The sequence below is a fragment of the Fringilla coelebs genome, assembly GCF_963513975.1.
Source record: "Fringilla coelebs genome assembly, chromosome: Z".
NCBI classification, from domain to species: Eukaryota; Metazoa; Chordata; class Aves; order Passeriformes; family Fringillidae; genus Fringilla; species Fringilla coelebs.
The window spans coordinates 40,329,313-40,351,968 of NC_140031.1; the positions used below are offsets into that span (position 1 = coordinate 40,329,313).

Sequence of the window (22,656 nt, forward strand, 5' to 3'; positions counted from 1 at the left end):
GTCCCAAAACAGGGTATATTAGCCTTTTGGCAATGATATTGTGAAATATACTCCTAGCAATGTAGAATTCCCATTATTGCAAAATATATTTTATTTTTATGTTCCTTTGCAGGTCATATTATTTATCAATGACCTCTTAATTTTGTCATGTAAATGGTACAGGGAATAATCTATGTGTGAGACATCCTGCAATCCATGCATGCTTCAGGCAGACAGCAGCAACCTTAGCATGAATTGATACACAGCTATCTGATAACAGCACCATTTCTATTCAAATTAATTCTCTACTTAAGGATTATAGAATACCTCAGCCAGAAAGTATGATAAATTCATTACAAGCACTCAGTTTCTGACCTCAGAGTGCTTGCAGATCTGAATTTTGCAATGACTGTCACTGCATACATGCAATTCTAGCATGTTAAGACACTGGAAAATAAAACGCCCAAATCACCTTCTAGAAAAAGTCAGAATGAAACATCTGCATAAATAAATAGGGAACCCTTCATTTTCTTTCTAGACACAGCCATGATGAGACTAATGCACAGCTGTATTTCAGTTCTCAAACAGAGAATGAAAGCCATACTAATATGTAGAATAAATGACTGTATAAAATGGAGACGCTTCTACCCCCAAAAACAAAACAACTCCATAAGCAACTCACCGGATAAGAACAAAAAATGTAATGTTCTTTTTCTTAAGACAAACAAAACAGCAGTATTGCTGGTAGTCTAGATAAGTTCACATACTAAATAAAGGACAATGATCTTTTATAACCTAAGATACTGAAGACTGAACAGCTTAATTTACTGATGACCTTTTAGTTTCCTTTAATGTGGTTCATAAGCTATTATCTACAATTACCAATATGACACTAGGAAGAGACCACAACAACAGAAAGAACATTAAAGAAATTATTTAAATTCTAGAATCCTCATGACACTGTAATTTAGGTCCCTGATATTTTAAAATGGAAGAAACTTCCAAAATCATACAAAGGAGCTGGCATTCCATGTTCGTGGAAATTTTAAAACCCATACGTGAAGGCTTTTTGGAGGATCCACATGTTCATAACATGTGAACAGTAGAAAATTACTAACAGAAATATCTTCAATCCTGCAAATTATATAAATATTCTACGGTAAATTATAATCTATTGATTATGAAATGGTGTTATTATATAAACTAAAACTTGACAGAATTCTTAATTTTGATAAATAATAATAAAGGAAATGAAGAGGCAGGCTGAAAAGGTCTTCAAAAAAGGGTACTTCCAGAAAGGACTTAAAAATACTTATAAAAATTTCTACTGAATTCATCTAAATCAGTTCTGCCCACTCTACCACGCTACTCATCATCACAGCAGGAAATTAAAAAAAAAACCCAAACAAACAAACAAAAAAAAAACCCAGCCTAAAAGTACATTAGCACTTCTAGTTTTTCATAAATATCCTGCTGATGTAGTTAGTTCACCTTTTTCTACTACTTTAGGCCATTGGGAGGAGTTTTGGTAACAACTCCCTTGAGAGTGAAGGAAATCATTAAGTCAAGTACACAAAGTTGTAGTTTTATGATATTTGTACCTGGAGCAATGACTAGAATTAATTCCAACATAGAACAGGATGCTAGTGTGTTGTTTTATTCTTCTCTGTAGAGCTCAAACCTTTGTTATATGCTCATTCAATTATCTACATCAAAATAATTTCTAACAGCCTCTCTGGTTAGCAGTTGATGTACTGCAACAGGGAAATTTATTGAAGAATGATGGATAGACGTCATCGTCCACTGAAAATCTGAAGAAAACAGAGCAACAAGTAGATTTTTGGTTTATTTTACACTTATTTTCATGACCAAGCACTAATTTCTCCAACTCTTTATATGCAACAGGTGGTAATTGAAAATTATTCTTCTGGAACCTAAATTATTCCTGTTTTGGGATATAAGACAGCTAGACAGAGACTGCTGTTTTTCATCTGGCCCCAAGAGCAGTGAAATTAATTCAAAACAGCTAAGTAATAGAAATTCATTGCTAATTTCACTTAGCAATTGCTAAGTCCAGAGCAGGAGCAGTTTGGGACATAAAGTTTAAAAATGTGAATGAAAAAGGTATTACGTATACAAAAATACATTTTGCTAACCTAGTGCCATTATCTAATAAATCTGTGTATTTCACTTATTCTTTATTATTACATCTATCTTTGAAAATAAAATCCTATTGATGAACAGAAATCAAAAAGCTGAGACAAGTCAAAGTCACTTTTACCAGAAAATTCAACTAAATATGGTGAGTTTGATATTTTCTACAGACCTGTTCCAAGAGTGTCTGATCTACTTTCAGCTCTTATCTCTTATCTGAAGTAGCTTAGTTCATGATTTTCTGTCTCTTTGAGATACCTAAAGATGTAGATTACAACGTAATATATAAATTTAACATAATTCATAAATCTTTTTATGAATTGTATAGGCATATTTATATGCCCATATGACACTGAGGGAAATAGTATCAAGTGTATTCATTAGAATAACACCATTTTGAAAAGCTTTGAGATTAGTCTAGGAATTCTGAGTTCTCCATTGAGCCAGTAAAGAATGGCACTAACATTGCAGCATGACCAGGATGATGAAAGGGGGAAAACCCATGTCTCCTAATGCAAGAAAGCTGGTCCTTAAGAAGCTAAGGGGATCTAGTAAAAATGAGATGTCAAAAGATAGATCCCTTGTAGAAGTAAAGTTTCAGAACTTTTTATAGGGGTGTGGCAGGAAAATTGTTTTCTGTTTTTATAGCATTCTCCTTTAAAACTGAAAATGTTATAATTCTCTAGAAATTGGAATTTATGACATTCAGCCTTATTTTGCACTACAGCTGAAATTAGTCACTATTACATGACATAGAAAATTTTGTACTTTTTTTAATTCAGGAAAGTTTTCCAAAATCTGGTTTTATCCTATTTAGCAATTGGTGCTTTTTAGGTTTCTTAGAAAAAAATATTAAAGCTCCTTTAACCTTGGCCCAAACATACAAGAGAAAAAAGAATAAAATCAGTTGCATTGTCACTTATGATCTTTTTTTTCATCACTCAAAAAATTAAAGGAGGCATGATCTCAAATTCTTTGTTACTGCAAAGCAATCCTGGGAGTCATATTATGACTGTAAAGGATATCACAATGATTCAAATTTTGGATAAAATACAGCCTTTATCTAAGAATTTAGAAGTATATTATTTAGAATTATCCAAACCCAGACCAATGGCTATATCCAGATTTCTATTTTTTATTCTATTAACTTTAGCAAAAAGGACAGTAGACATGGGTTGTAGCAAAATTTATTGTTGAAGTCAATTTTTATTTGACCTTGTTATCAAGCCTGTTTAAGGTTGCTTGTAAGAGTATTTGAATACTGCAGTTCAACACAAGTTTTTAGAAAACTGTTTTTTTCTTTAACTGCTGAGGTGACGCTTAATTCTTGACTTGATGTTTTCTTTAACTACTGATTGCTAGAATTCATTTATCCATTTTGACCTACTTACTGTGAGTTCTCAAAAATTTTTCTATTCCCATAGCAATATTTCAGGTAGAAAAAGAGTTCCAAACAATTTCAAGAATTAAGTACCCTTATTAATATTTTTTACTTCCTCTGTGCATTTCACCATGGATTTTGCTATTCCAATGATGAAACACATGAAATAGCTGGCTGATACCTCTTTTATGCTTTGTTATGCTTAAATGAATTCTGATGACAAGTCTGGAGTTAGGTTTCTTGAAATAACTGTACAAATATTCTAACTCCTCATAAATGTTCATGAAAGCACAATGGGCTGCAAATATTTAAAATACTAGTGAATCTTTGATCCTATTTACTCACTCTGCTTAAATGCAATTTAGTTCCATCTTTCTTTTTATCTTTCTTCCTTTTTTTGTCACTTAGTTTCTCATGGCCACTTCCTTTGCAGTATTAGAATCACACCATATACACATATGAACAGAAGATATAGCAAAACAAAAGCAGCATAAATTCAAATTTTGGCATTAATGCAATAATATTCTTAAAATTCTACCTTTATAAGGCTGAAATACTCCTGAGATTTTTTTTGTGTATTGCATTGTGTACATGCATTGTGTACATGCAACATATGCATGTGCAAGGCCATATACGACTTTCCTATGTGCCCATACAATTTTTTTAAGGTATCTAATATCCTTATTAAAAACACCTTCTGCAGAAAAAGTGAAGCTGTAAAATGGTATTAAAACAATTTTGTCATTAATATGCTGAGAGATCCATGGTAATGTTCTTACAGAAAGATAGAATTATTGTAATATCTATGGGAAAGAAACCAACCAAAGAACACCAGATTGAATTCTTCCTCAGAAACTGCATGGTCCTGGACAACAGCACATCATTAGGTCACTTATGAAGAAATCACTGTATAAGTTCTTATTGTTTTTTGTTTAAAAGCAAAAGACTGAGTTTGTTACTTTTGCCTTTTTCCTAACGTATATACAGACATTAATAGGTAAGTCATAAAAATGTGTCTTGATGTTAGGTGGTTCAACTTAGATTTGCTGTTTGTTTATAAAAACATAATGATTAACATCAGACTTAATCTTTTTTTGTTCTAGTTTCCTTTTTTTGTTTGTTGTATTAAACTAAAATATCAGCTTTAATAAATTTTATTTGCATACTGCTGAAATGGAGGGGGTAAGCTTTTCCTAATTATTCTTTGGTGACATACAATCATAGCTGCAATTAAGTTTTTTTAATTTGTCTGCCATTTTATTTTAATTGTTAGCATTACATTATGAAGGTTAAACTTCTTATAAAAATTGATGAAAATTACTTCCTTATTGTGTAAGAAATGGTTTTTTTCTTTAACTGTTGACTTGATGTTTAACTGTTGACTTGATGTTTTCTTTAACCACTGATTGCTAGAATTCATTTATCCATTTTGACCTACTTAGTGTGAGTTCTCAAAAAATTATTAAAGTATACTGTTTTACAAAAAGAAAAGTAAGTATGGACTTTACAATACCATACTGAATAAATGATCCTTTAAATATTCTTTGTAACAGAAAGAATGCAATAAAGCGTAGGCTATTCAATGTAATGGTAAGGTAAAGGTAATGAAAAAGACAAAGAAGTTCCATACATACACCAGAGGGGGAAAAAAATAGACCTGCTGTTAAGGCATTCAAATTTCAGGCTGCTTTTGAAAAACTGGCAGGGTAAGCTGACAGCATAATTAAAATACATGGGTTTCTTCCTACTTCAGGGAAAGAGAAAGCTGTAAGCCAGTTTTTTTGGCTACTTAACAACTTTTATATTCAATTTTCCTCTGTCATATTTTGATCAATTAATTGTGTGTGAATTTGGGGCAAGATAATCACAGCCAAATCCTTATCCAGCTTATTTAGCTGTCCAAATATTAAGGCTATTCCAATGGTATGTTCACTCTTGTAGAACAGCTGTCTTCTGAATTTTTTTTCCTGCAAGGTTTCAGAAGTCCATTAATTCAAAAGAAGGCCTGTGTTCTTGGGTATAAAGGCTCATGGTATGGTGATTCATAGTGCATTAAATGTATCTTTTCCAAGGGTACTGGAATGGTGAATTAGAGAGTGTGTACAACCAGCCGGACAGCACACAAAACCAGAAAATGCTGAGCTCAACAATGACACAACCTTCTCTCCATGTGGTAAAGGGCTCTTTCACAGATCATGGTTGGGAGACAATACATCAAGAATTTGCAAATAGAGCAAGCCCTCTGTAGCGCCAGGCTGCAGCTGAGTACTCATCATGTAAATTATTGGCAATGAGTGGACAGAAACACATCCTTGATGGTCCTGGTTAGATATTGGCCTTTAAATTCCGATCACTATCCTGGCTAGACATGTTCTGAATGCTGTCTGCTTTTTCCCTTATTTTGGGATGTTCAGTTCACCCTGTAAAGAGGTGCACCTTACCTTTGTTCTTTTTTCCTTTTTGTTTCATTTACTCTCTTGTGAATAGATTCATAAAAAGAGAGCGCCTCCCTGAACATTTTTTGTGTCTCCTGTTCCCACTGGCATAGGAAAACAGCCTAGAACTTAAACCAGAATTTCAGCATTGAGAATTTTAGTACACAGCTCAGTGGTAAAGTATAAAACCATATAGAAAATAAGAATGTCTTTTTTTCAGTTTGCTTGTGCACAAGTTTGTTTGCTTTTAGTTTTTGTTTGCTTTGGTTTGTTTTGGTTTCAGGTTTTTTTTGCTAGAGAAGAAGCTAAGGGAGATTGCTAATTTATTCAATTCCAAGATTAATCTCACCCACAGCTTTGTAGAATACAGTTCCTCTTTAAGTATGACATCTGCTCTTTCCTCTAAATACTTTATAACTCACCCTGTTAAAGTGTTTATTTATATTATATATTTAGGTATATTTATATTTTATATTTAGGTATATCAATTACATATTTCTTCAAAATTCCTTTGCCACGATTATTCACTATTTCACCAATCTTCATTTCATTATGCATTTCATCATAAATGATTTTTGCTTACTTCTATATAATCAACAAAAGTATTGAACAAAACTGGTCTTAGAGTTTACTTTGAACTTCTCTGAAAACTCCTTTATATAGTAATGATAAATGCATTATGAGGTCCACCACCTAGATCTTAATACATTTAATTTGGACTGTACTGATACGGTGCTATTATTTAAAATTAAAAATTCATACAATATTAGGCCAAAAGTCAAAATCTGCATTTTATAGGTCTGCAAATCCCTGCATTTTATAGGTCTGCTTTCAAATAATTAAATCAGGGGTTTAAAATTTTTATTTTTCCATTAAAAATATTCAATTGCTATTAGTGATTGGGGTTTTTTACTTAGTTCTTTCTACTTAATTTTTTCTATCTAATTTTCCATTATTGCAAGCAAAGCTGATGTCAGAGTAACTACTTTAGCAGTTAGCAGAAGTATTCATTAGCTGTGCTTGAGTATCGAGTATCTGAAAACTTCAGGGAACCAACGAACTAGTAATAATTAAAACTCTGAAGAACATTTAATGAGTTATTCCTGGATGTTATCACTTTCCCTAACTGCTAATGGATTGGAATTTTTTTTGTTATCAAGGAGTTCAACACATTATCTTTTTGCTTTACAGAGAGAAAGCTAAAACATATTCTCGGCTGTTTTACTAATCATTCTAGGCTGTTATAATTTTCAGTATGTCTTGACATAAAGTACATATTGTACTTCTGTTTTTTAGGCTTAAGTTTTCTTTCCTCAATCCCTTTAACTTCTCCTATTGATTTTCTACATTTAGTAAACACAAGTCTACATGGTTAAAGAACCATTTCAGTGCAACTTCCCATGTTTCTGATAAATTTTTTGCTGTTTTTTAACTTCCCATTGCCAACTGAAACAGAGTAGGTGTATATGCATATTTAGCTTATTTCTTTATTGATGAAGGACAACATTTTGACTCCCATGTAATCTGTGTAAAAATACTCAACTTTTTTCTGTCCAAAAATACAATCAATTTCCCCTAACTTTGGCATTTTAAGAACCAAGCACATTATTGTTTTAAAACCACAATCTGCTTGTCCTAAATGAATGTTAGGAGGTCACAATCACTCCCAACCACTAACTTTGCCTGAAAAAATAGATGTTTTTATTCAAAGTAGAGAATGATCTATATTAAATACAAACCCACTTTCAGTTATTACACAATTATCACACAATTATCACACAATTTCTTTTAAAATTCTAATGATTCTAATGATTGCTTTCATAAAATCACAGACAGCATGTCATATTTTGCTAATAAAAGATTTTTTCCAGTCTGTATGGTTTAGCAATCACTTCTTGTGTGCCTAAATGCTTTTGTTTATAACCACATATGTATAATGACTAGTTTTGTTGCATCCAAATAAACTTTCACTTATACTGTATATATAATCAGGTTTTGCATAGTAAATTCACAAAAAAGAGTTAAACACAAATTCAATGTAGAAAATGTATTCCTGGCTCTATAGCAAGTAGTGAGTCTCTATTCTCACTGAAAAATAAAAAATAAAAGTTAAAACTAATTTAATTAAGATTAATTTATTGAAGACTGAAGAAATTTTCATCTCACCTCATCTACACCACAATATAAAGTTATGTCTGAATGAACCAAGAGGTATCTAGCCAAACAATCTGGTCATATTATTAAACAATGACAAATGAATAAGATATTCAAACCTGTACTCTCTTCAGTTCCATGAACCTGAGGTACACACAATGAGAAGGTAGACATTCATAATCTTCTAATTAAGCTACCTGCTGTTTTGTATCTACATGAGTTCAAATGAGACCAGATAAGCATTTCGACTATGTGCATACAGTACATGGCAAAGCGAAGAAAATTATAAATCTAAAAAATACATTTTAACATGGCACAAACAACTTCATAGTACATGAAGAGAGCCAAATGGAAAAAGCTTTCAAACATACATTTTTAGGGAAGACCAATATGAAAATGCTAACTTTGGTGATAATACAGGTGTTATTTAAAATTCTAAGAGCATATACTACTTCAAACTAAGGGAATTCCTTCCAGGATATATAATTTCCACTGATATCACAACTTCATTCAAAACAGAAGCTCATGCTTATACTGCATACTAGGTTAATAAAAAAGATTGGGATATTCCTTCTTCATTTATAGTGTTTCAGTCTCGCAGACATAGCAAATATTCCAGTAAATCATGGAGGTTCAATGACAGAAATTATTTTGGCAGGACAAAATATTATTAAGATTTATTTTATATAACTCTTAATTAAATAGTGCAAAATGTAACAATGGACTACATGAGGGAAACTGTATGCATTTGAATTCTCTAAGTAACCATCACTGATATTGTGGCTGAATTATTAAGAGCTAGATTTTGACCTAAGACACAGTATTTCAGTGAAGTTTCCTAGGCTAGCGCCTTTGAAATAGTTTATTCATCAGATTCCTCATTGGTAATAATTAAACAGAAGTCAGTACCCATAGATACTGCCTCTTCAATAAGCCCACAGAACAGCTCCAGCCACTGAGGGCTCATGTCAGGCAGCTTACCACAGGGTGAGAAGTTGAGATTGATAACTTCCTTGAGCTGAGACTACACTTTCATTTATGGCTGGTATACAAACACCAGAAAAAAATTATTTGAAAGACAAACGTATGCCCTTGAATATCTAAACTGTTTTCATTTCAACCCAGAATTAACAATTGACCAATAAAATTCACTCACCCTCTCTTCGATTAAGCCTTGCAAATCCTGGGCTGTGACTGCTAGACAGCTCTGATGAGCTACTGAATGATGACTGAGGCAAAGCAGACACCAGCGGATCATCACAATTATCTGCCAATGAAAAAAACCACATTCAGGTTAATCCAACAGAACCACTTACTGGAATCGTAACAGAATCAACTCTGCATCGAGAGCAGCATATCTCTAACTATTTCCTCTTGCTGTATTATGTGTAGATGTATCAGTACTGAGGCACAGGTTTGGGGTTTTTTTACCCAGTATTTCATGAGACAACCAGACAATAATTTATCATGTACTTTAATAGCTGGTTTTACACACTTCAGACTTAACTTCTGAGATCATACTGAGGAATGGTTCACTGTCCACTCATTATGATTTACATGAACAGTAAGTGACACATTCAATTCCCTCTTGCATCACCAACCTACAACCTCACCACATGTTTTTTATTTACTTTTGATCTTATGCCAGCACAGGTCTTTGCAATCACTTTTAATGTGCAATCACATTTAATACAGCTATTTCTGAAAAAAAAAAAATATAAAGCCAAGCAAACGGAATGAAAATTAATAAAAAAGTAATCTCATTACTCTTAAGCACAATAAACATGACAAAATGGACAATTTTTGCTTTGCAAATGGTATATGCATTTGATACAGACACAGCAAAATAATCATTATCTCAAATATTAGTATGCAAGTCCTAACTTCATACAGAATAAAACCCAAGTGTTTCAGAAAAAGAAAGACTTAACTGCAGTTCACAATCAATTGTGCAGAAACAAGCAAATGCTAATCAATACTCTAGCTTTAAATGCCTCTCCAGCTGAATTACTATACAGGATATGTATTCAGTCTCCATTTAAATTTTAAATGTATCAATTGAGAATCAATATCTGATCTAGTTCAGCTGAAAGAAAATTAACTTTAAAAAACTGAAGTGCAGCAAGTCCTTCCCTAACTATACTGGGGCTGGCATCAGTTCTTTATAGAGAAAGAGGAGATTATGTCAAATTTTAGTCTTTATGAAGTGTTTATTTTCAGGATAATCACATTCTTTGGATGCAACTATTAACTGACAAATCATAGGTGAATTCTTCTTCTTCCAACCCTTCTATTTGTCTACCAGGATTCACAGTCAAAACCCATAAATATTAATGAATACAAAATCTTTTCCTTACCTTAATTAATAATTAAGTGTTCCTGCTAAGTAATTATAGATATTTCTAATTAACCACAGACTTTAATATGAATGTCCCAAGGGGATTTTTGGTCACATTCAAAAATTTGGGTTTTGATGTTGTTTAATTTAGTTATTTGCAGAAAACTCTTTCTAAAGGAAAGGCCTAGTAGTGGCCTTGACTGTTAAGAGTTAGACGTCCTCTCCTCAATTCTATAAATAATATCCATTCACAACAAACAATAGGTTTTAATAATCGCTCTTGATAAAGTCACATGTGTCATATTCTACCAAGATCAGAGTACTTCTCTCATGAAAAAAAAAAAAAAATTATTCTTACTTTCAGAAATTTATTTCCTGTTCAAGATTGGCGCAATAAAAAAGGGAAAAATTTATACTACTCTTTAGTGTCTAACTACAAACTCATTTTTTCACTTCATTATCCACAGATTAGATTTAAAATGGTGAAAGAAGCTGTTCTACTTGGAACAAATTGTCCAACTGGTAAGCACAAAAAAGAAAAATAAATGAAGATCTTATGAGTAAATGCATTGGACTGGCAAGTCTTAGAAAAGGATCTCATTAGTGAAAGATTTCTTCATAGCACGGAAAATAGAAAGAACTTATTAGTCATAAATTGCATTAGAAAGAGAAGAATATGATGATGCTGTGCTTCACACAGAGAGCTACTTACACTCCTGATTCAAGGGAACACTTCAAGTGTCACTGATCCCTTTTCTACAGCCAAAGCCTACAATGTAAGTCTAGATAACAAGACGAAGAGGAGAAAATAAAAGGCATTTTTACTTAAATCTATCTGATATACAATCATGAGAATCACAGAACAGCTTGATTTGGAAAGGACCTTTAAAGGTCATCTAGTGCAACCCTCTGCCATAAGCTGGGACACCTGCACTAGACCAGATTGCCCAGAGCCCCATCCAACCTCATCTACAATGTTTCGGAGTGTGAAGCATCTACAGCCTGTCTGGGTAAACAGCCCCAGTGTTTTATTACCCCCATCATAAAATATTTCTTTCTTGTAACTCATCTAAATCTACCTTCTTTTGTTTCAAAACCATTTCCCCTTGTTCTATTGCTACAGACTTTCTTATTAAATACTGAAAGGGCCACAATAAGGTCTCTGTAGCAGCTTCTCTTCTCCAGACTGAACAATCCCTCTCAGCCTTCCGTATAGGAGAGCTTCTGCTCCATCCCTCTGAACATTTTTTCCGCCCTCATCTGGACCTGCTCCACAGGTCCATGTCCTCCCTGTGCTCAGAATAGCAGAGCTACTTGCAGCAGAATGTCTCATCTCTCTCAAATGCCTCATATTTTAAATATTGATCTTCTGGTGAGAGGTGGCATGTGTTATGAAATGAATCATCAGGAATGAGAGCATGCCATTAATACATAGAAGCACCAGTAGATAAACAACAGCAGGCACACTACTTTTAAATCACCCCTGGGTATAACTCTTCACAAATTTCAATTCAAAATAAACCAAAAAAAAGCTACATTTCCGCTGGATGGATGATACATCTGCTTTTGTAATGTTAGCTTCTGCCAGATACATTTTTCACCTTTTTTCTTTTTAATGTACACGTTGGAAAGGAATCAATGGTACTGAATTATTCTACCCAGATGGTCTAATACATGTGTATTTGTGAAACACACATATTGCTTTGAGATATTCCCAGAAGAATTCTATGAGCACTTAGCATTTATCATATAACCGTTTATGTCAAACTTGATTTATAATAGAAAGGCACATAAAATTTTGAATATTAGAGAGGGGTATTATCCAAAATCCAACAGTCCATGATATGGCTTTTTGCCTTTTGCACAATATGAGAAATGAGCAATTTGTCAGAAATAGATATACAGTGAATAATTATACATTTATTTTACAACAGCCACTATGCTTTATTTCAGGAAAATGACTTCATGTGAACTTCTGCTTTATTGCTTAGCACATGTAGCTTAAAACATATTCTTGTGGCAACTTCCGTTGTGCAATTTAACTAAAAATTTAGTATGAATTCCAGAGTGAAATCAAAACACTTTGTAGAAATTGTCAAGAACCAGATGGTCAGTATGAACTTGCTTCTCAATGTAAATAAAAACAAATGAAAAAATAGTCTTTACAGGGTGACAATTCTGTATGCTTTCATTTACATTGGAAGATATTCTACAGGATGGAAACACTGTTTGAATTCAGTGCTTTCTCACATGCTAACAGTGACTTTTCATATCTCTTCGACAGCCTTCCACTGTTCAACAGAACACATCTCGCTGCTGAAGGCAATGTAGGGCTTACTAGTGATATTTCACAGAGCTTCTTCTAGGCTAAAGAAATACTTAAGTAGGCCATTCTAACATGAGATTTAAACCAAGGAATTTTAGTTAAAAGTTGTCCATCATATAGCATTAATTACATTTTTTGTGATAAATATATATATTTTTAAACAACACATAAGAATACCAAAAACATAAAGAAGTCCTAGGTTTCTTTAATATGCACAAAAATCTGGTGACAAATAAGGTTTTGTGAAAGAGAAAATAGATAAATAAAATACATATTATCTGTTATTCAAGAAAAGTTATTCAAGTTATATAAGGCATGCCTTTCCATATACCATAATTCCAGTGTGAGTTTAATCAAATTTATAAAGCAACTGAGGCATTTTAAAGGAATAAAACTCTTAAGTGATGCATGAATAAAGTATGCCTATCATTCCTCTTCCCGCTCCAAATGATAACCTATTATGCATAATCAGAGTAAGCCAAGAAATTTTTAATACACAGGTACTATAGATTACATAGATCATGCCATATGAACTACAACAAAGGAGTTCAAATAGGATATCATCCTATAATAATAGCAGTTACAATAACAATATTTACAATAATCATGACTGTATTTATAACATTATGGTTGAACAAATAAATTTTGTTTCTTCCACCAAAGCAGCTGCTTGCTGAAATAAAAATTGTAATAAAAATAGCTGAATACTGGGACAATCTGAGATTTATTTATTCAGAATGCATAGGTGTTTTTTTTTTAATTTCCATGTAGTGAAAAAAACCTGATTTCATTTAAACAGGCATAAACCTCCTCTTTTCTGTGAAAACTTCAAAAATATATGGTACTGATTTTACTTTGAATGAAACAATTTCTTTGTCTGAAGTATCAGCCTGATCCACAATAATGACTAACAGATTTTAATGCTTTTCAATTTGAGTGCAAATTTACTCTAAAGAAGCAAATGTCAACATACAGTGCCTAGCTACTACAAGTTGATGTGAAAAATTACATACTGTTCATAACTATCCAAAAAGTGCAAGCATTATATCGTCACATTGACTTTACTCATGACTTATCTTAAACTAAAACATCCCAACCAAAGTGCATACACAAATGAACATATTGCAATATCACTTATTTTACTTTTTAATGAAATTATTTTCAGCTATTATATTGTTGCATGCACCTTTTTTTTCTCCCTTAAAATTAAATTTACTCCAAAACTACCTCAATCAACAAGAACAACCAACTCCGTAATTAACTATTAAACTTCTCATAAGGCAGGACAGAAGTAGCATAGAAGGAAAAAAAAATTATGATGTTTGACTTCCCTGGAAACCTATCAAGTTCTTCAGTTTTATGAAGGACTCAAAGAAAATATTGGGTACGTAAAGAGCAAAGAAACAATTTAGCAATAAACAAAAAACCAAACCAATCTAACATTAAACAAACAAACAAAAAATGTTACAGTAAACCACATGAAAACAAAACAAGAGTAAAAAAAATCAAATCAAAGAAAGTTTTGGAATTTTTCTCAAGTAGGGAAAACTAAATACCTAATCATCAGACAAGCAGAATAGCTAAAAACAACTAGAAAAGTAGTCATAGTGGAACAGAATAGAAGAGGCAACAGCTCTGGGAGTCTCTCAGAAGTGTAGTAGCGTTCATCTTTCCCATGCAGGTAAGCCCTAAGAAGGATCAACTTTGCTATCAATTTTTAATAAATTAAGGTCTATGATGAAAAACCTCATGAAAAGGAATGAGTTTCATAACAATAAAGCACATGTCATACTGTAGCAACAAGACTAGTGCTTGCTAAAACCTAAAAACAGGTACCACAAGACCTGCCCTCCAAAAGGTATTTACTAAATCTTTGGTTCTGTCATGTGCACTTCAAAGTTTCATTTCCCAACACTGTGAAGACAAGATATTCGCTAGCCTGTCTACTCTTTTCAACAAAAGAGACTTGATTTTCCCCAGGAGTGAGCACCTATGTCATTTTACCTAATAGAATTTTTGAGTATGTTAACTGTGGTAATTTAGTCTTTGGTCAGTGTGCAGGCTTGTAATTAATTCCAAAAGAGTCATTGAATTTAATGAGATTCCTATGCCATAGCTAAAAGGTTTCCTCTCTCCCTGTTTTCCTGAAAGGTATTGACCATTATTTTGGTCCCAATCTCAGTGAAATCTTCATCAATAAGAGAAATGAGGGGAAGTCGACAGATTTACAGACCATTAGACCTCCACAGTTTCAGGCCTTCTAGCTACACAGAATGCAATGTCACTTAAGATGAACCCAGCCTGTCATGACTGCTGCTGCTGCTATATGCTTATGATTGCATTTGCTTCCTGGACAGGGATAAATTAACCTTGCTCAGAGAGCCTAAGAACTTCTTTATCTCAGGTCTACTGCTGGCTATTTGTAGCTAGAATCTTAAAAACAACTCACTAGGAAAGTTGCTCTGTTTCATTCATGCCTTTTTGATAGCCACCAGGGTTTTCCATTCTTCAGCTCAGTTTATGGAACATATTAGGCATTTCCACATAACTACATTTCAACTGCATGTAGTAGCAAATGAGTTCATAATGCCTTACTTCACTAAGGTTTCTGCTATTTGCTTATTTGAAAGATGTTAATCTTTCAAGCTGAAATTTTACTTGTGAGTAGCTCAGGCTGGTTTTCTTAATTTATTTTTTATTTAAACACAAGTTTTCATTAATAGATTTCACTTATTTCTTGGAGGCAGTGGAGAGAGAAGGCAGGGAGAGGAAGCTGACTGCCCTCGATAAAAAATAAGATCTTAGGATTTTGAAATAGTTTCTCTGGAAATATTAAGACTTTATCAAGGAGATAATCCACATGGCAGGGCTGATGATTTTCTTGAACTTGAAAAAAAGTCTTCCAGTCTTCTGATCTTTAGGATCTTTTCCAGACAGCGGCTAATACAAATTCAGCCCAGAATTCTGACAATTAGCAGTCAATTCTTCCTTGTATATTCACATCAGGTGTGTGACTTTTACTCTAACAAAATACATGAAATGCTGTATTTTCTTCCTTTCAAGGAGCTATCCTTTTTCACAACTGCAGCTATTTCATGCCAACAAGAAATCAGGAACAGCTAGTGAGTACAAAAAGCCAAATTTCCTCTGTCTTCACAGACAACCTTGTTGCTCTCCGGGGACATAAAAGACTTTTTGTGACTGAACACAGAGAACTTAAAACGACAAACCAGAAGGAATAGGATAAACACTGCAGTAATATAGATCAGAATTTAATTATACAGGAACGGAAGGGATACAAAAAATGTTTCCCTACAGACACTTGCAAAGATTCACACCTTGCTATATATCTTCAATTGCTGGCATGGTTGTTATATTGCTGGAAATTATGTTTTCCTTAGGTTTTTATTTGTTTATTTTGACTTTGTTTTCATCTGATTACATGATACTTTTGTTCCATATATTAGGGAAAGGGAGCATCCAGAAAATCCCAAAGAGTTCTGAAAATCCATGAGCAAGTGAAATAAAGGACTACCTTGTTCTTAATACTCAGAAACCAGCCACATGTCAGAAATGCTTCTACTACTGATACTGAAGACAACCAAATTAATTCACTCCTGATTCTCTTGGTCTTTTCCAGAAACCTTCAGACAATGGTTCAATGCAAGGCAAGTACTGTCACTAAAACTTAACTCTTAATTCCTACTACCATTTGAAACCAGAAAAGTTCTTATCAGAAGTTCCAAGATGACTATATAAAGACTGCATTTTTTCATAGATTCCAATTACATTTTTATTAGTGAATTCAGTCATGAAAAAGCATATAATCCAAAAAACCATTAGACTGGGACAAATTAGACCTGAGAGGTGATGGGAAAAATGGATGACTTCCAGTTAGGATCTTCTTATTAACTTTGAAGAAATAAGACAAAATTTACTAATTAAGCAAATATGATTCAGTAACACTTTTAGATCAACTTCTTCAGGAGGTATCCTACAGTAAATCAAGTAGAAGGGCTTCTATTAGATGGGCAAGTTTTGTGTCTTTTGACTTAAAGGCCTACTTCTCAAAAAGAGTCAGAATGGAAAAATTAGGATAAATACTTTCCAAAACATCACAAAAACAGAGTTTTGTAGGTTCTTATGGGTCTTACTTGGTTGTAGAAACTCAAAATAATAATTAATTAATATTTCTATTTCTGAAATATCATGCATTTTCATTGAGTTTTGGTGGGGACCTTAACAACTTGGACTACAGGTTGAAAAAAATTTTTAGTATAAAAGATAATAATAAATTAAATGTTAGTAAGTATGATCTTATGGGTAAATAATTTAATTCAATAAGTCTAATTGATTTTTTTCTGGGAAAAACTAAGAAAGACTAATGTGTTTTATAATGTCAGTTGGAAGTTTCTCAAGCATGCATAGTAGAAAAAACAAGGTTTTTAGAGAGAATTAAAAAGAATACATATGTTGTAAGAGAGTTGAAAAAAATGCTTACAATTTATCATTAAACTATTTCATATAGATCAAAAGCACATAAACTTTACCATCAGCATTCCTTTTTTCCCATGTCATTGTGCAACATATGAAAACAAATTTTGTAGCACCATAAAGTGTTCATTCTTGTGAGGTATGTCATTAACTTTCTCGCTGGTTGATTAAATTTTCACCATCTTAGTGCTATGTCATAATGTTTTTTAAATTTAAAATATTTTATTAGCAATAAATTCTTTTCATCCAGGATAACATAATCAGATGACATATACATGTTTCTCAAGATCAATAAAAGCCTCTTTACCACAAGAGAGGATATTTCACATGCCTTGCTACCTAGCAGTACATGGAAATCTTTCTGCTTTTTCATAAACCCGAAGGTGCAGAGAGAATTCACGTGAAAGAAGGAAAGAACTATTTGTTTCATGCGATGAAAGCTTTGACTGTGATTTAATTACATCAAACTTTACTCAAAGGTGGGCTTCACTTAGATTACACTTAAACCCAAGCAACAAACTTTCCATTCTTAAAAATAAAAAGAACAGTTCTGCTCTTCAAAAAGAAAAAAAAGAAAAAAAATCAAGATTTCACAGGGAAACATCAATGAAATTCAATGCCTTAAAAAAAAAAAAATCCAAAACCCCCCCTCATTTAATCCATGACTCTGGCAACAGGCTCCTCACAACCACTTACTTCCAAAGGCATGGGCTAGTTCTGCTCTGCTTGAAAGTATCTGACAAGCAATGAAACTCAAGAGGCCCAAGAACACTGAGGGCAGTACAAATAAAATCCTTGTTATCGCACTGTAGGAGAAGAGGAAAAAAGTACATGCACTTACTCATTTTAGGATTAAAAGGGTCAATATACCAAACTGACTCCTCTTACAGACTGCAAAACTGTCCCAGTAATTAATACCTACACACACTGTGTAACAGTATTTTCTTGTTGTAAATTCTGTTTATAAATTTAAATATCTTTACTGCTAGGCAATAATATCTTTTTTCAAGATCTAAGATTTTCAATACAAGATTTAAAGTTTACCTTCAGCTGTAAACCTTTGGATCTTGCTGTCTTGTCTCCATACACAAGAAATAATCTCCTTTCTTCACTATCACTTGTACTATTTCAAGTGAAAGTTTATACCAATGGTGATAAAATTACCTCAAGAATTCTTTAGTAAAACAAATTATTTCAGTCTTATCCAGCAAGCCCTATTTTCCACACCCCGTATTACTTTGTAGGCATACTTTGAACAGACAGCATATGCAACTTTTTCTTGAGGGAAAGATACAAGCAGAAAAACTGGTAGCAGGAGTCAATCCTCTGGGCTGAAAGGAAATTTTCATCAATTATTTTCATGTACCATATTTGTCATATTGGCTTCTCAAGGCCCAAGATGCTGTTCCATGAAACGCATGGTATGTCTCCAGCTGTCCAGTGGCTGTCTCCACCATTGTGAGCACGTAGCTCTTGCCTTGGTAGATCTGCAGGAGTGTGATGCAGTCAAACCTCCCCTTATTTGTATTTTAATCTGAGTCATTTGGTTAGAGCATGGCGCTAACAATGCCAAGGTTGGAGAATTTGATCCCTATATGGATCATTCATTTACGAGTTGGACTCAGTAATCCTTATGGGTCCCTTCCACCTCTGAATATTCAGTGATTCTGTGACCATCGCCTGCCATACCACAGAGGCTTTTCTTGGTCTGCTTGATCCCAGCACCTTTCACAGTTATGGACAACCTGGGATAAAGAGCCCACCCCTTGACCACAAGCCCATCGGGCTGTTGCGTCTCTTCCCTGATGACCTGAGGCATCATGGGCCCACCAAGTCAGGAATAATTCACCCTTATGTTGCCAGTCCAGATCCTCCTGAGACATTTTAATCTTGGCAGCTCAATCCACTCATCCATTGTTGCGATGTCCTTCAGCAGCCCAGCTCTCGGGCACACCTGCATCTCATGATGAACTTCTACAGCCACCTTCTCTATGCAGGCAGTCACATCTTGCCACAGTTCAGCAGCCCAGGTGGGTTTGTCTCTGCACTCCCAATTGGTATTCTTCCTTCCTTCCTTCCAGCCACCTCCACAGAGCATTTGACACCATCCACAAGTCAGTGCAGGGATAGAGTGCTGGCCACTTCTCTCATTCAGCAGTATCTAAAGCCAGGCCTTCAGCTCTGACTCAATCCACCCTGTCTCTCAATAGCTTTTGTAACTCACCACATAGGGCATCCATTTCTGATGAACCCCTACAGATGGCAAGAACCATCATTTCAGAGCATGTATTGCTTTTCATTTTCAGGTAGCTGATTATATTGTGTGGTCTCCTCAGCACACGTCATCTTCACCTTCTCTTCTGATGATGATGTCCCAAATTTTTGCCTTCAGGCAAAATGACTTCTAAAATCCCTGGAATATTGGGGTTTCCTAGTTGAGCTCACTGTGTGAACAGCACAACCCACTTACTTCATACCACATCAGTGTCATGATGTGTGGAAGGGACTTTGAACACCCATCCCAGCACCAGCACTCAGGCTGCCAGGAGGAGCTGTGCTTCAGTGCCAATCATTTCCGAAGCAGTTCAAATGACTTCTAAGCTGCCATTATTTCTTTTTCATTTGGGGTGTAACAGGACTCAGATCTTTTGTATTTACAACTCCAGAACCTCATGAGTCATCCTTCTTGAGTCTCCCTGGATACTTTTTGCCAGTCTCCAGAAAGGACAATCCTCTCCAACTGCAGGGTAGAGTGCATTTTTTGTATCTTGTCCTGCTCTGACTGGCTCAAGGGTTACTTAATGAACAATCCTCTCTTTATTTGTTCAAAAGCTTGTTGTTGTTCAGGACCTCAATTAAAATCATTCTTCCAGATCACACGAGAGAGAGGGTTTACAATCTGACTGTGATCTGGAATATGCATCCTCCCAAACCCCATAACATCCATGAAAGCCTGAATTTCTTTTTCACCCATTGTGGGGACATAGCTGCTATTCTGACCACATCCACTGGAATCTGATGATGTCCATCTTGCCATTCATCCAGGTTCCCTCCAGTACAGGGTTAATTTTTGCAGTAGCCAGTAGACTAGGACAGTCAGCTTATTCTCTACCACCTCATGTCACTGAGCATGACATGAGGTGGTACAGAATAACCTGACAGGGTGCAGGGGAAGGGGAGAAGGACTTCCTTCCCATCGAGCAAGTGTGGTGGACCAAGAGGTGGAGTAACTCTGGTTTCATGCTGGAAGGAGTGGTTTGGGTGACACAGGTTCTGTGACAGCGGGAGTGGGGGAGTAGTATGGCAGAAGGGGCATTTGGGTATTGTCTGTTTTCAGGGTTTTCCTTGGTGAGCAATAACATTTATTTTTTTGTACACTCTGTTGTTAGTTGTTGTTAGTGTTGTTGCTATTATATTGCTTATTTCCTTATCCCATTGCTGCTTCTCGTAAATTGTTCTTATCTCAGCTGTGATCTTTGCTTTTTGTGCCTCCAATTCTACTCTCCAGCCTGCTGCAAGGGGGAGAAGGAAGGCAGAAAGGAACAAGTGAGCAGAAGTGTGGTTTGGAGAGTTTCAGTAGGAACACTAAATTAGTACGTACTATTCCTAAAAGCATCAGGGTGGCCAGGTCACCTGGGGCCCATTCAACTGGCAGCTGAAATTTATTTATGTATCTCTGAGCTCACCCAAAAACAGAGACCAGATGATTACCTCTTGCTCTGTCACTTCCTCCTGTTCTGACAGCCCTGCTTCCTCTTTATCCCTCACTAAGCTAATGGACATGTTCTTGAATTTTATTTCTGTATAGGGGCAACTGCTGCTGGCATGGATTGTTCCTCTGGTTCAGCTGCAGTCTGAGTGGCCTTGTTGCCTGTTGCTCTACTTTCCTCTCCTCCTCCTGAGTGCTGTAGAGTAACAAGCAGTGCCTGGTAAGTCGCAGCCATGGCCCAGCATGTTGCATAACTTCGCACCTCTCTGGAGCTGTCACAGAATGTATCTTCCAGATATTCTGACACTTAATCAGGGTCCTGTAGTTTTTCAGGGGTGGACGTCTGAACCACTGGAGCAGAATAGTCCTTCAAAAGCTGGCCCATTTTCTTCCACCTCCCATGCCCCTCATCCACTCTCAAGACCATGTCTGATAGACCCTCCTAAAAATCTTTTTGTCACTCTTTTGTTGGCACAAACACAGATGGGAACCACACTCAGGAAACCCTGCAGATCTAGCAACAAGAACGTGCTTTCCTTAACAACAAAGGGAAATTCAAAATTCTCAAAAGCTGTTGCAACAGGCTTGAAGGAAGAAAAGATGGGGGGTGAAAGACTGCAGGAATTCATGGTCCCCTGTTCTTTCCAGTGGGTACAGTCATTAAGGGATTCCCAAAGGTAACAACCAAGCTAAGGATTGCACAGCAACACTGAATACACATTCCAAATTGTCTTCATTGCCCTTGATGTTTTGATGTTACAAACTGGTATCACACAGTACAGCAAAAAAACAATTGTGATCCGTTTCCTTGCTCTGAAAAAGAACATCCTAAGGAGCACATAGTGCATATATAGGAATATATACAGATTAGGTACCACAATCACGTGAAGAGACCAAGCAAATTGTGACCAGTGACTCTGGACCTAAACAAACAAATGATTAGATCAAATTTGTTTCCAATCTGCTCTGGAAAGAGAAACAAAATAAAATAAAGAACAGTAAAAGTAACAATACTAATGATAAAGGGTACAAGAAAAGACAGGAAGGATTCACGTTGCTCACCCTTCTGTGGAAACACCTGACAACACCCAAAATCTCTCTCTTGCAGGCTAGCTAACACGGAAGGGATCCTTTCCCCAATCTCCAGAAGATGACATGAGGTGGTATAGAATAACCTCTGGGTCCTGGCCATGTCCACTCCTGACAAAAATTCATCCTGTCTTGGCCAGAACAAGGACACCTCATAACAGAGATGTTCCAGTTCCCTAGTCACTTTAATAGCCCTCTGCTGGACTTATTCCAGAAGCTCCATGACTCTCTTGTTCTGGGGAGGCCCAAACTGGACACAGCACTCCAATTGTGCCTCACCAGGGCTAAGTAATAAGATCACCTGCCGTGAACTGCAGCAATCCTCTTCCTAATGCACCCCAAGATCCCACTGGCTTTCCTGGCCTCAAAGGGCACACTGCTGGGTCATGGACAACAGGACTCCCAGGTCCTTCTCCACAGAGATGCTTCCCAGCAGGTCAGTTCCCAGCCTGTACAGCTCCTTGTCCCACTTTTGTATCATCAGCAAACTTGCTGAGGAGGCAGTCTATTTCTTCATCCAAGTAATTTTATTATTAGTAGCATGCAATTTGTATCCCAGCATATGTTACTGACAAACAGGACTAGATGAAGTACCTG

General features: G+C 35.3%; 1 protein-coding gene across 1 annotated transcript in view; it reads right to left on the reverse strand.

Annotated features, from left to right (window-relative positions):
* Window positions 1-22,656, reverse strand: part of CNTNAP4 (contactin associated protein family member 4) — a gene marked incomplete at both ends in the record, with an annotated part of 195,152 nt that overhangs the window by 142,407 nt on the left and 30,089 nt on the right. Inside the window, one exon of the mRNA XM_084225161.1 lies at window positions 9,260-9,370. Coding sequence (XP_084081287.1) covers window positions 9,260-9,370 — 111 coding nt within the window. The remainder of the gene's footprint in view (window positions 1-9,259; window positions 9,371-22,656) is intronic.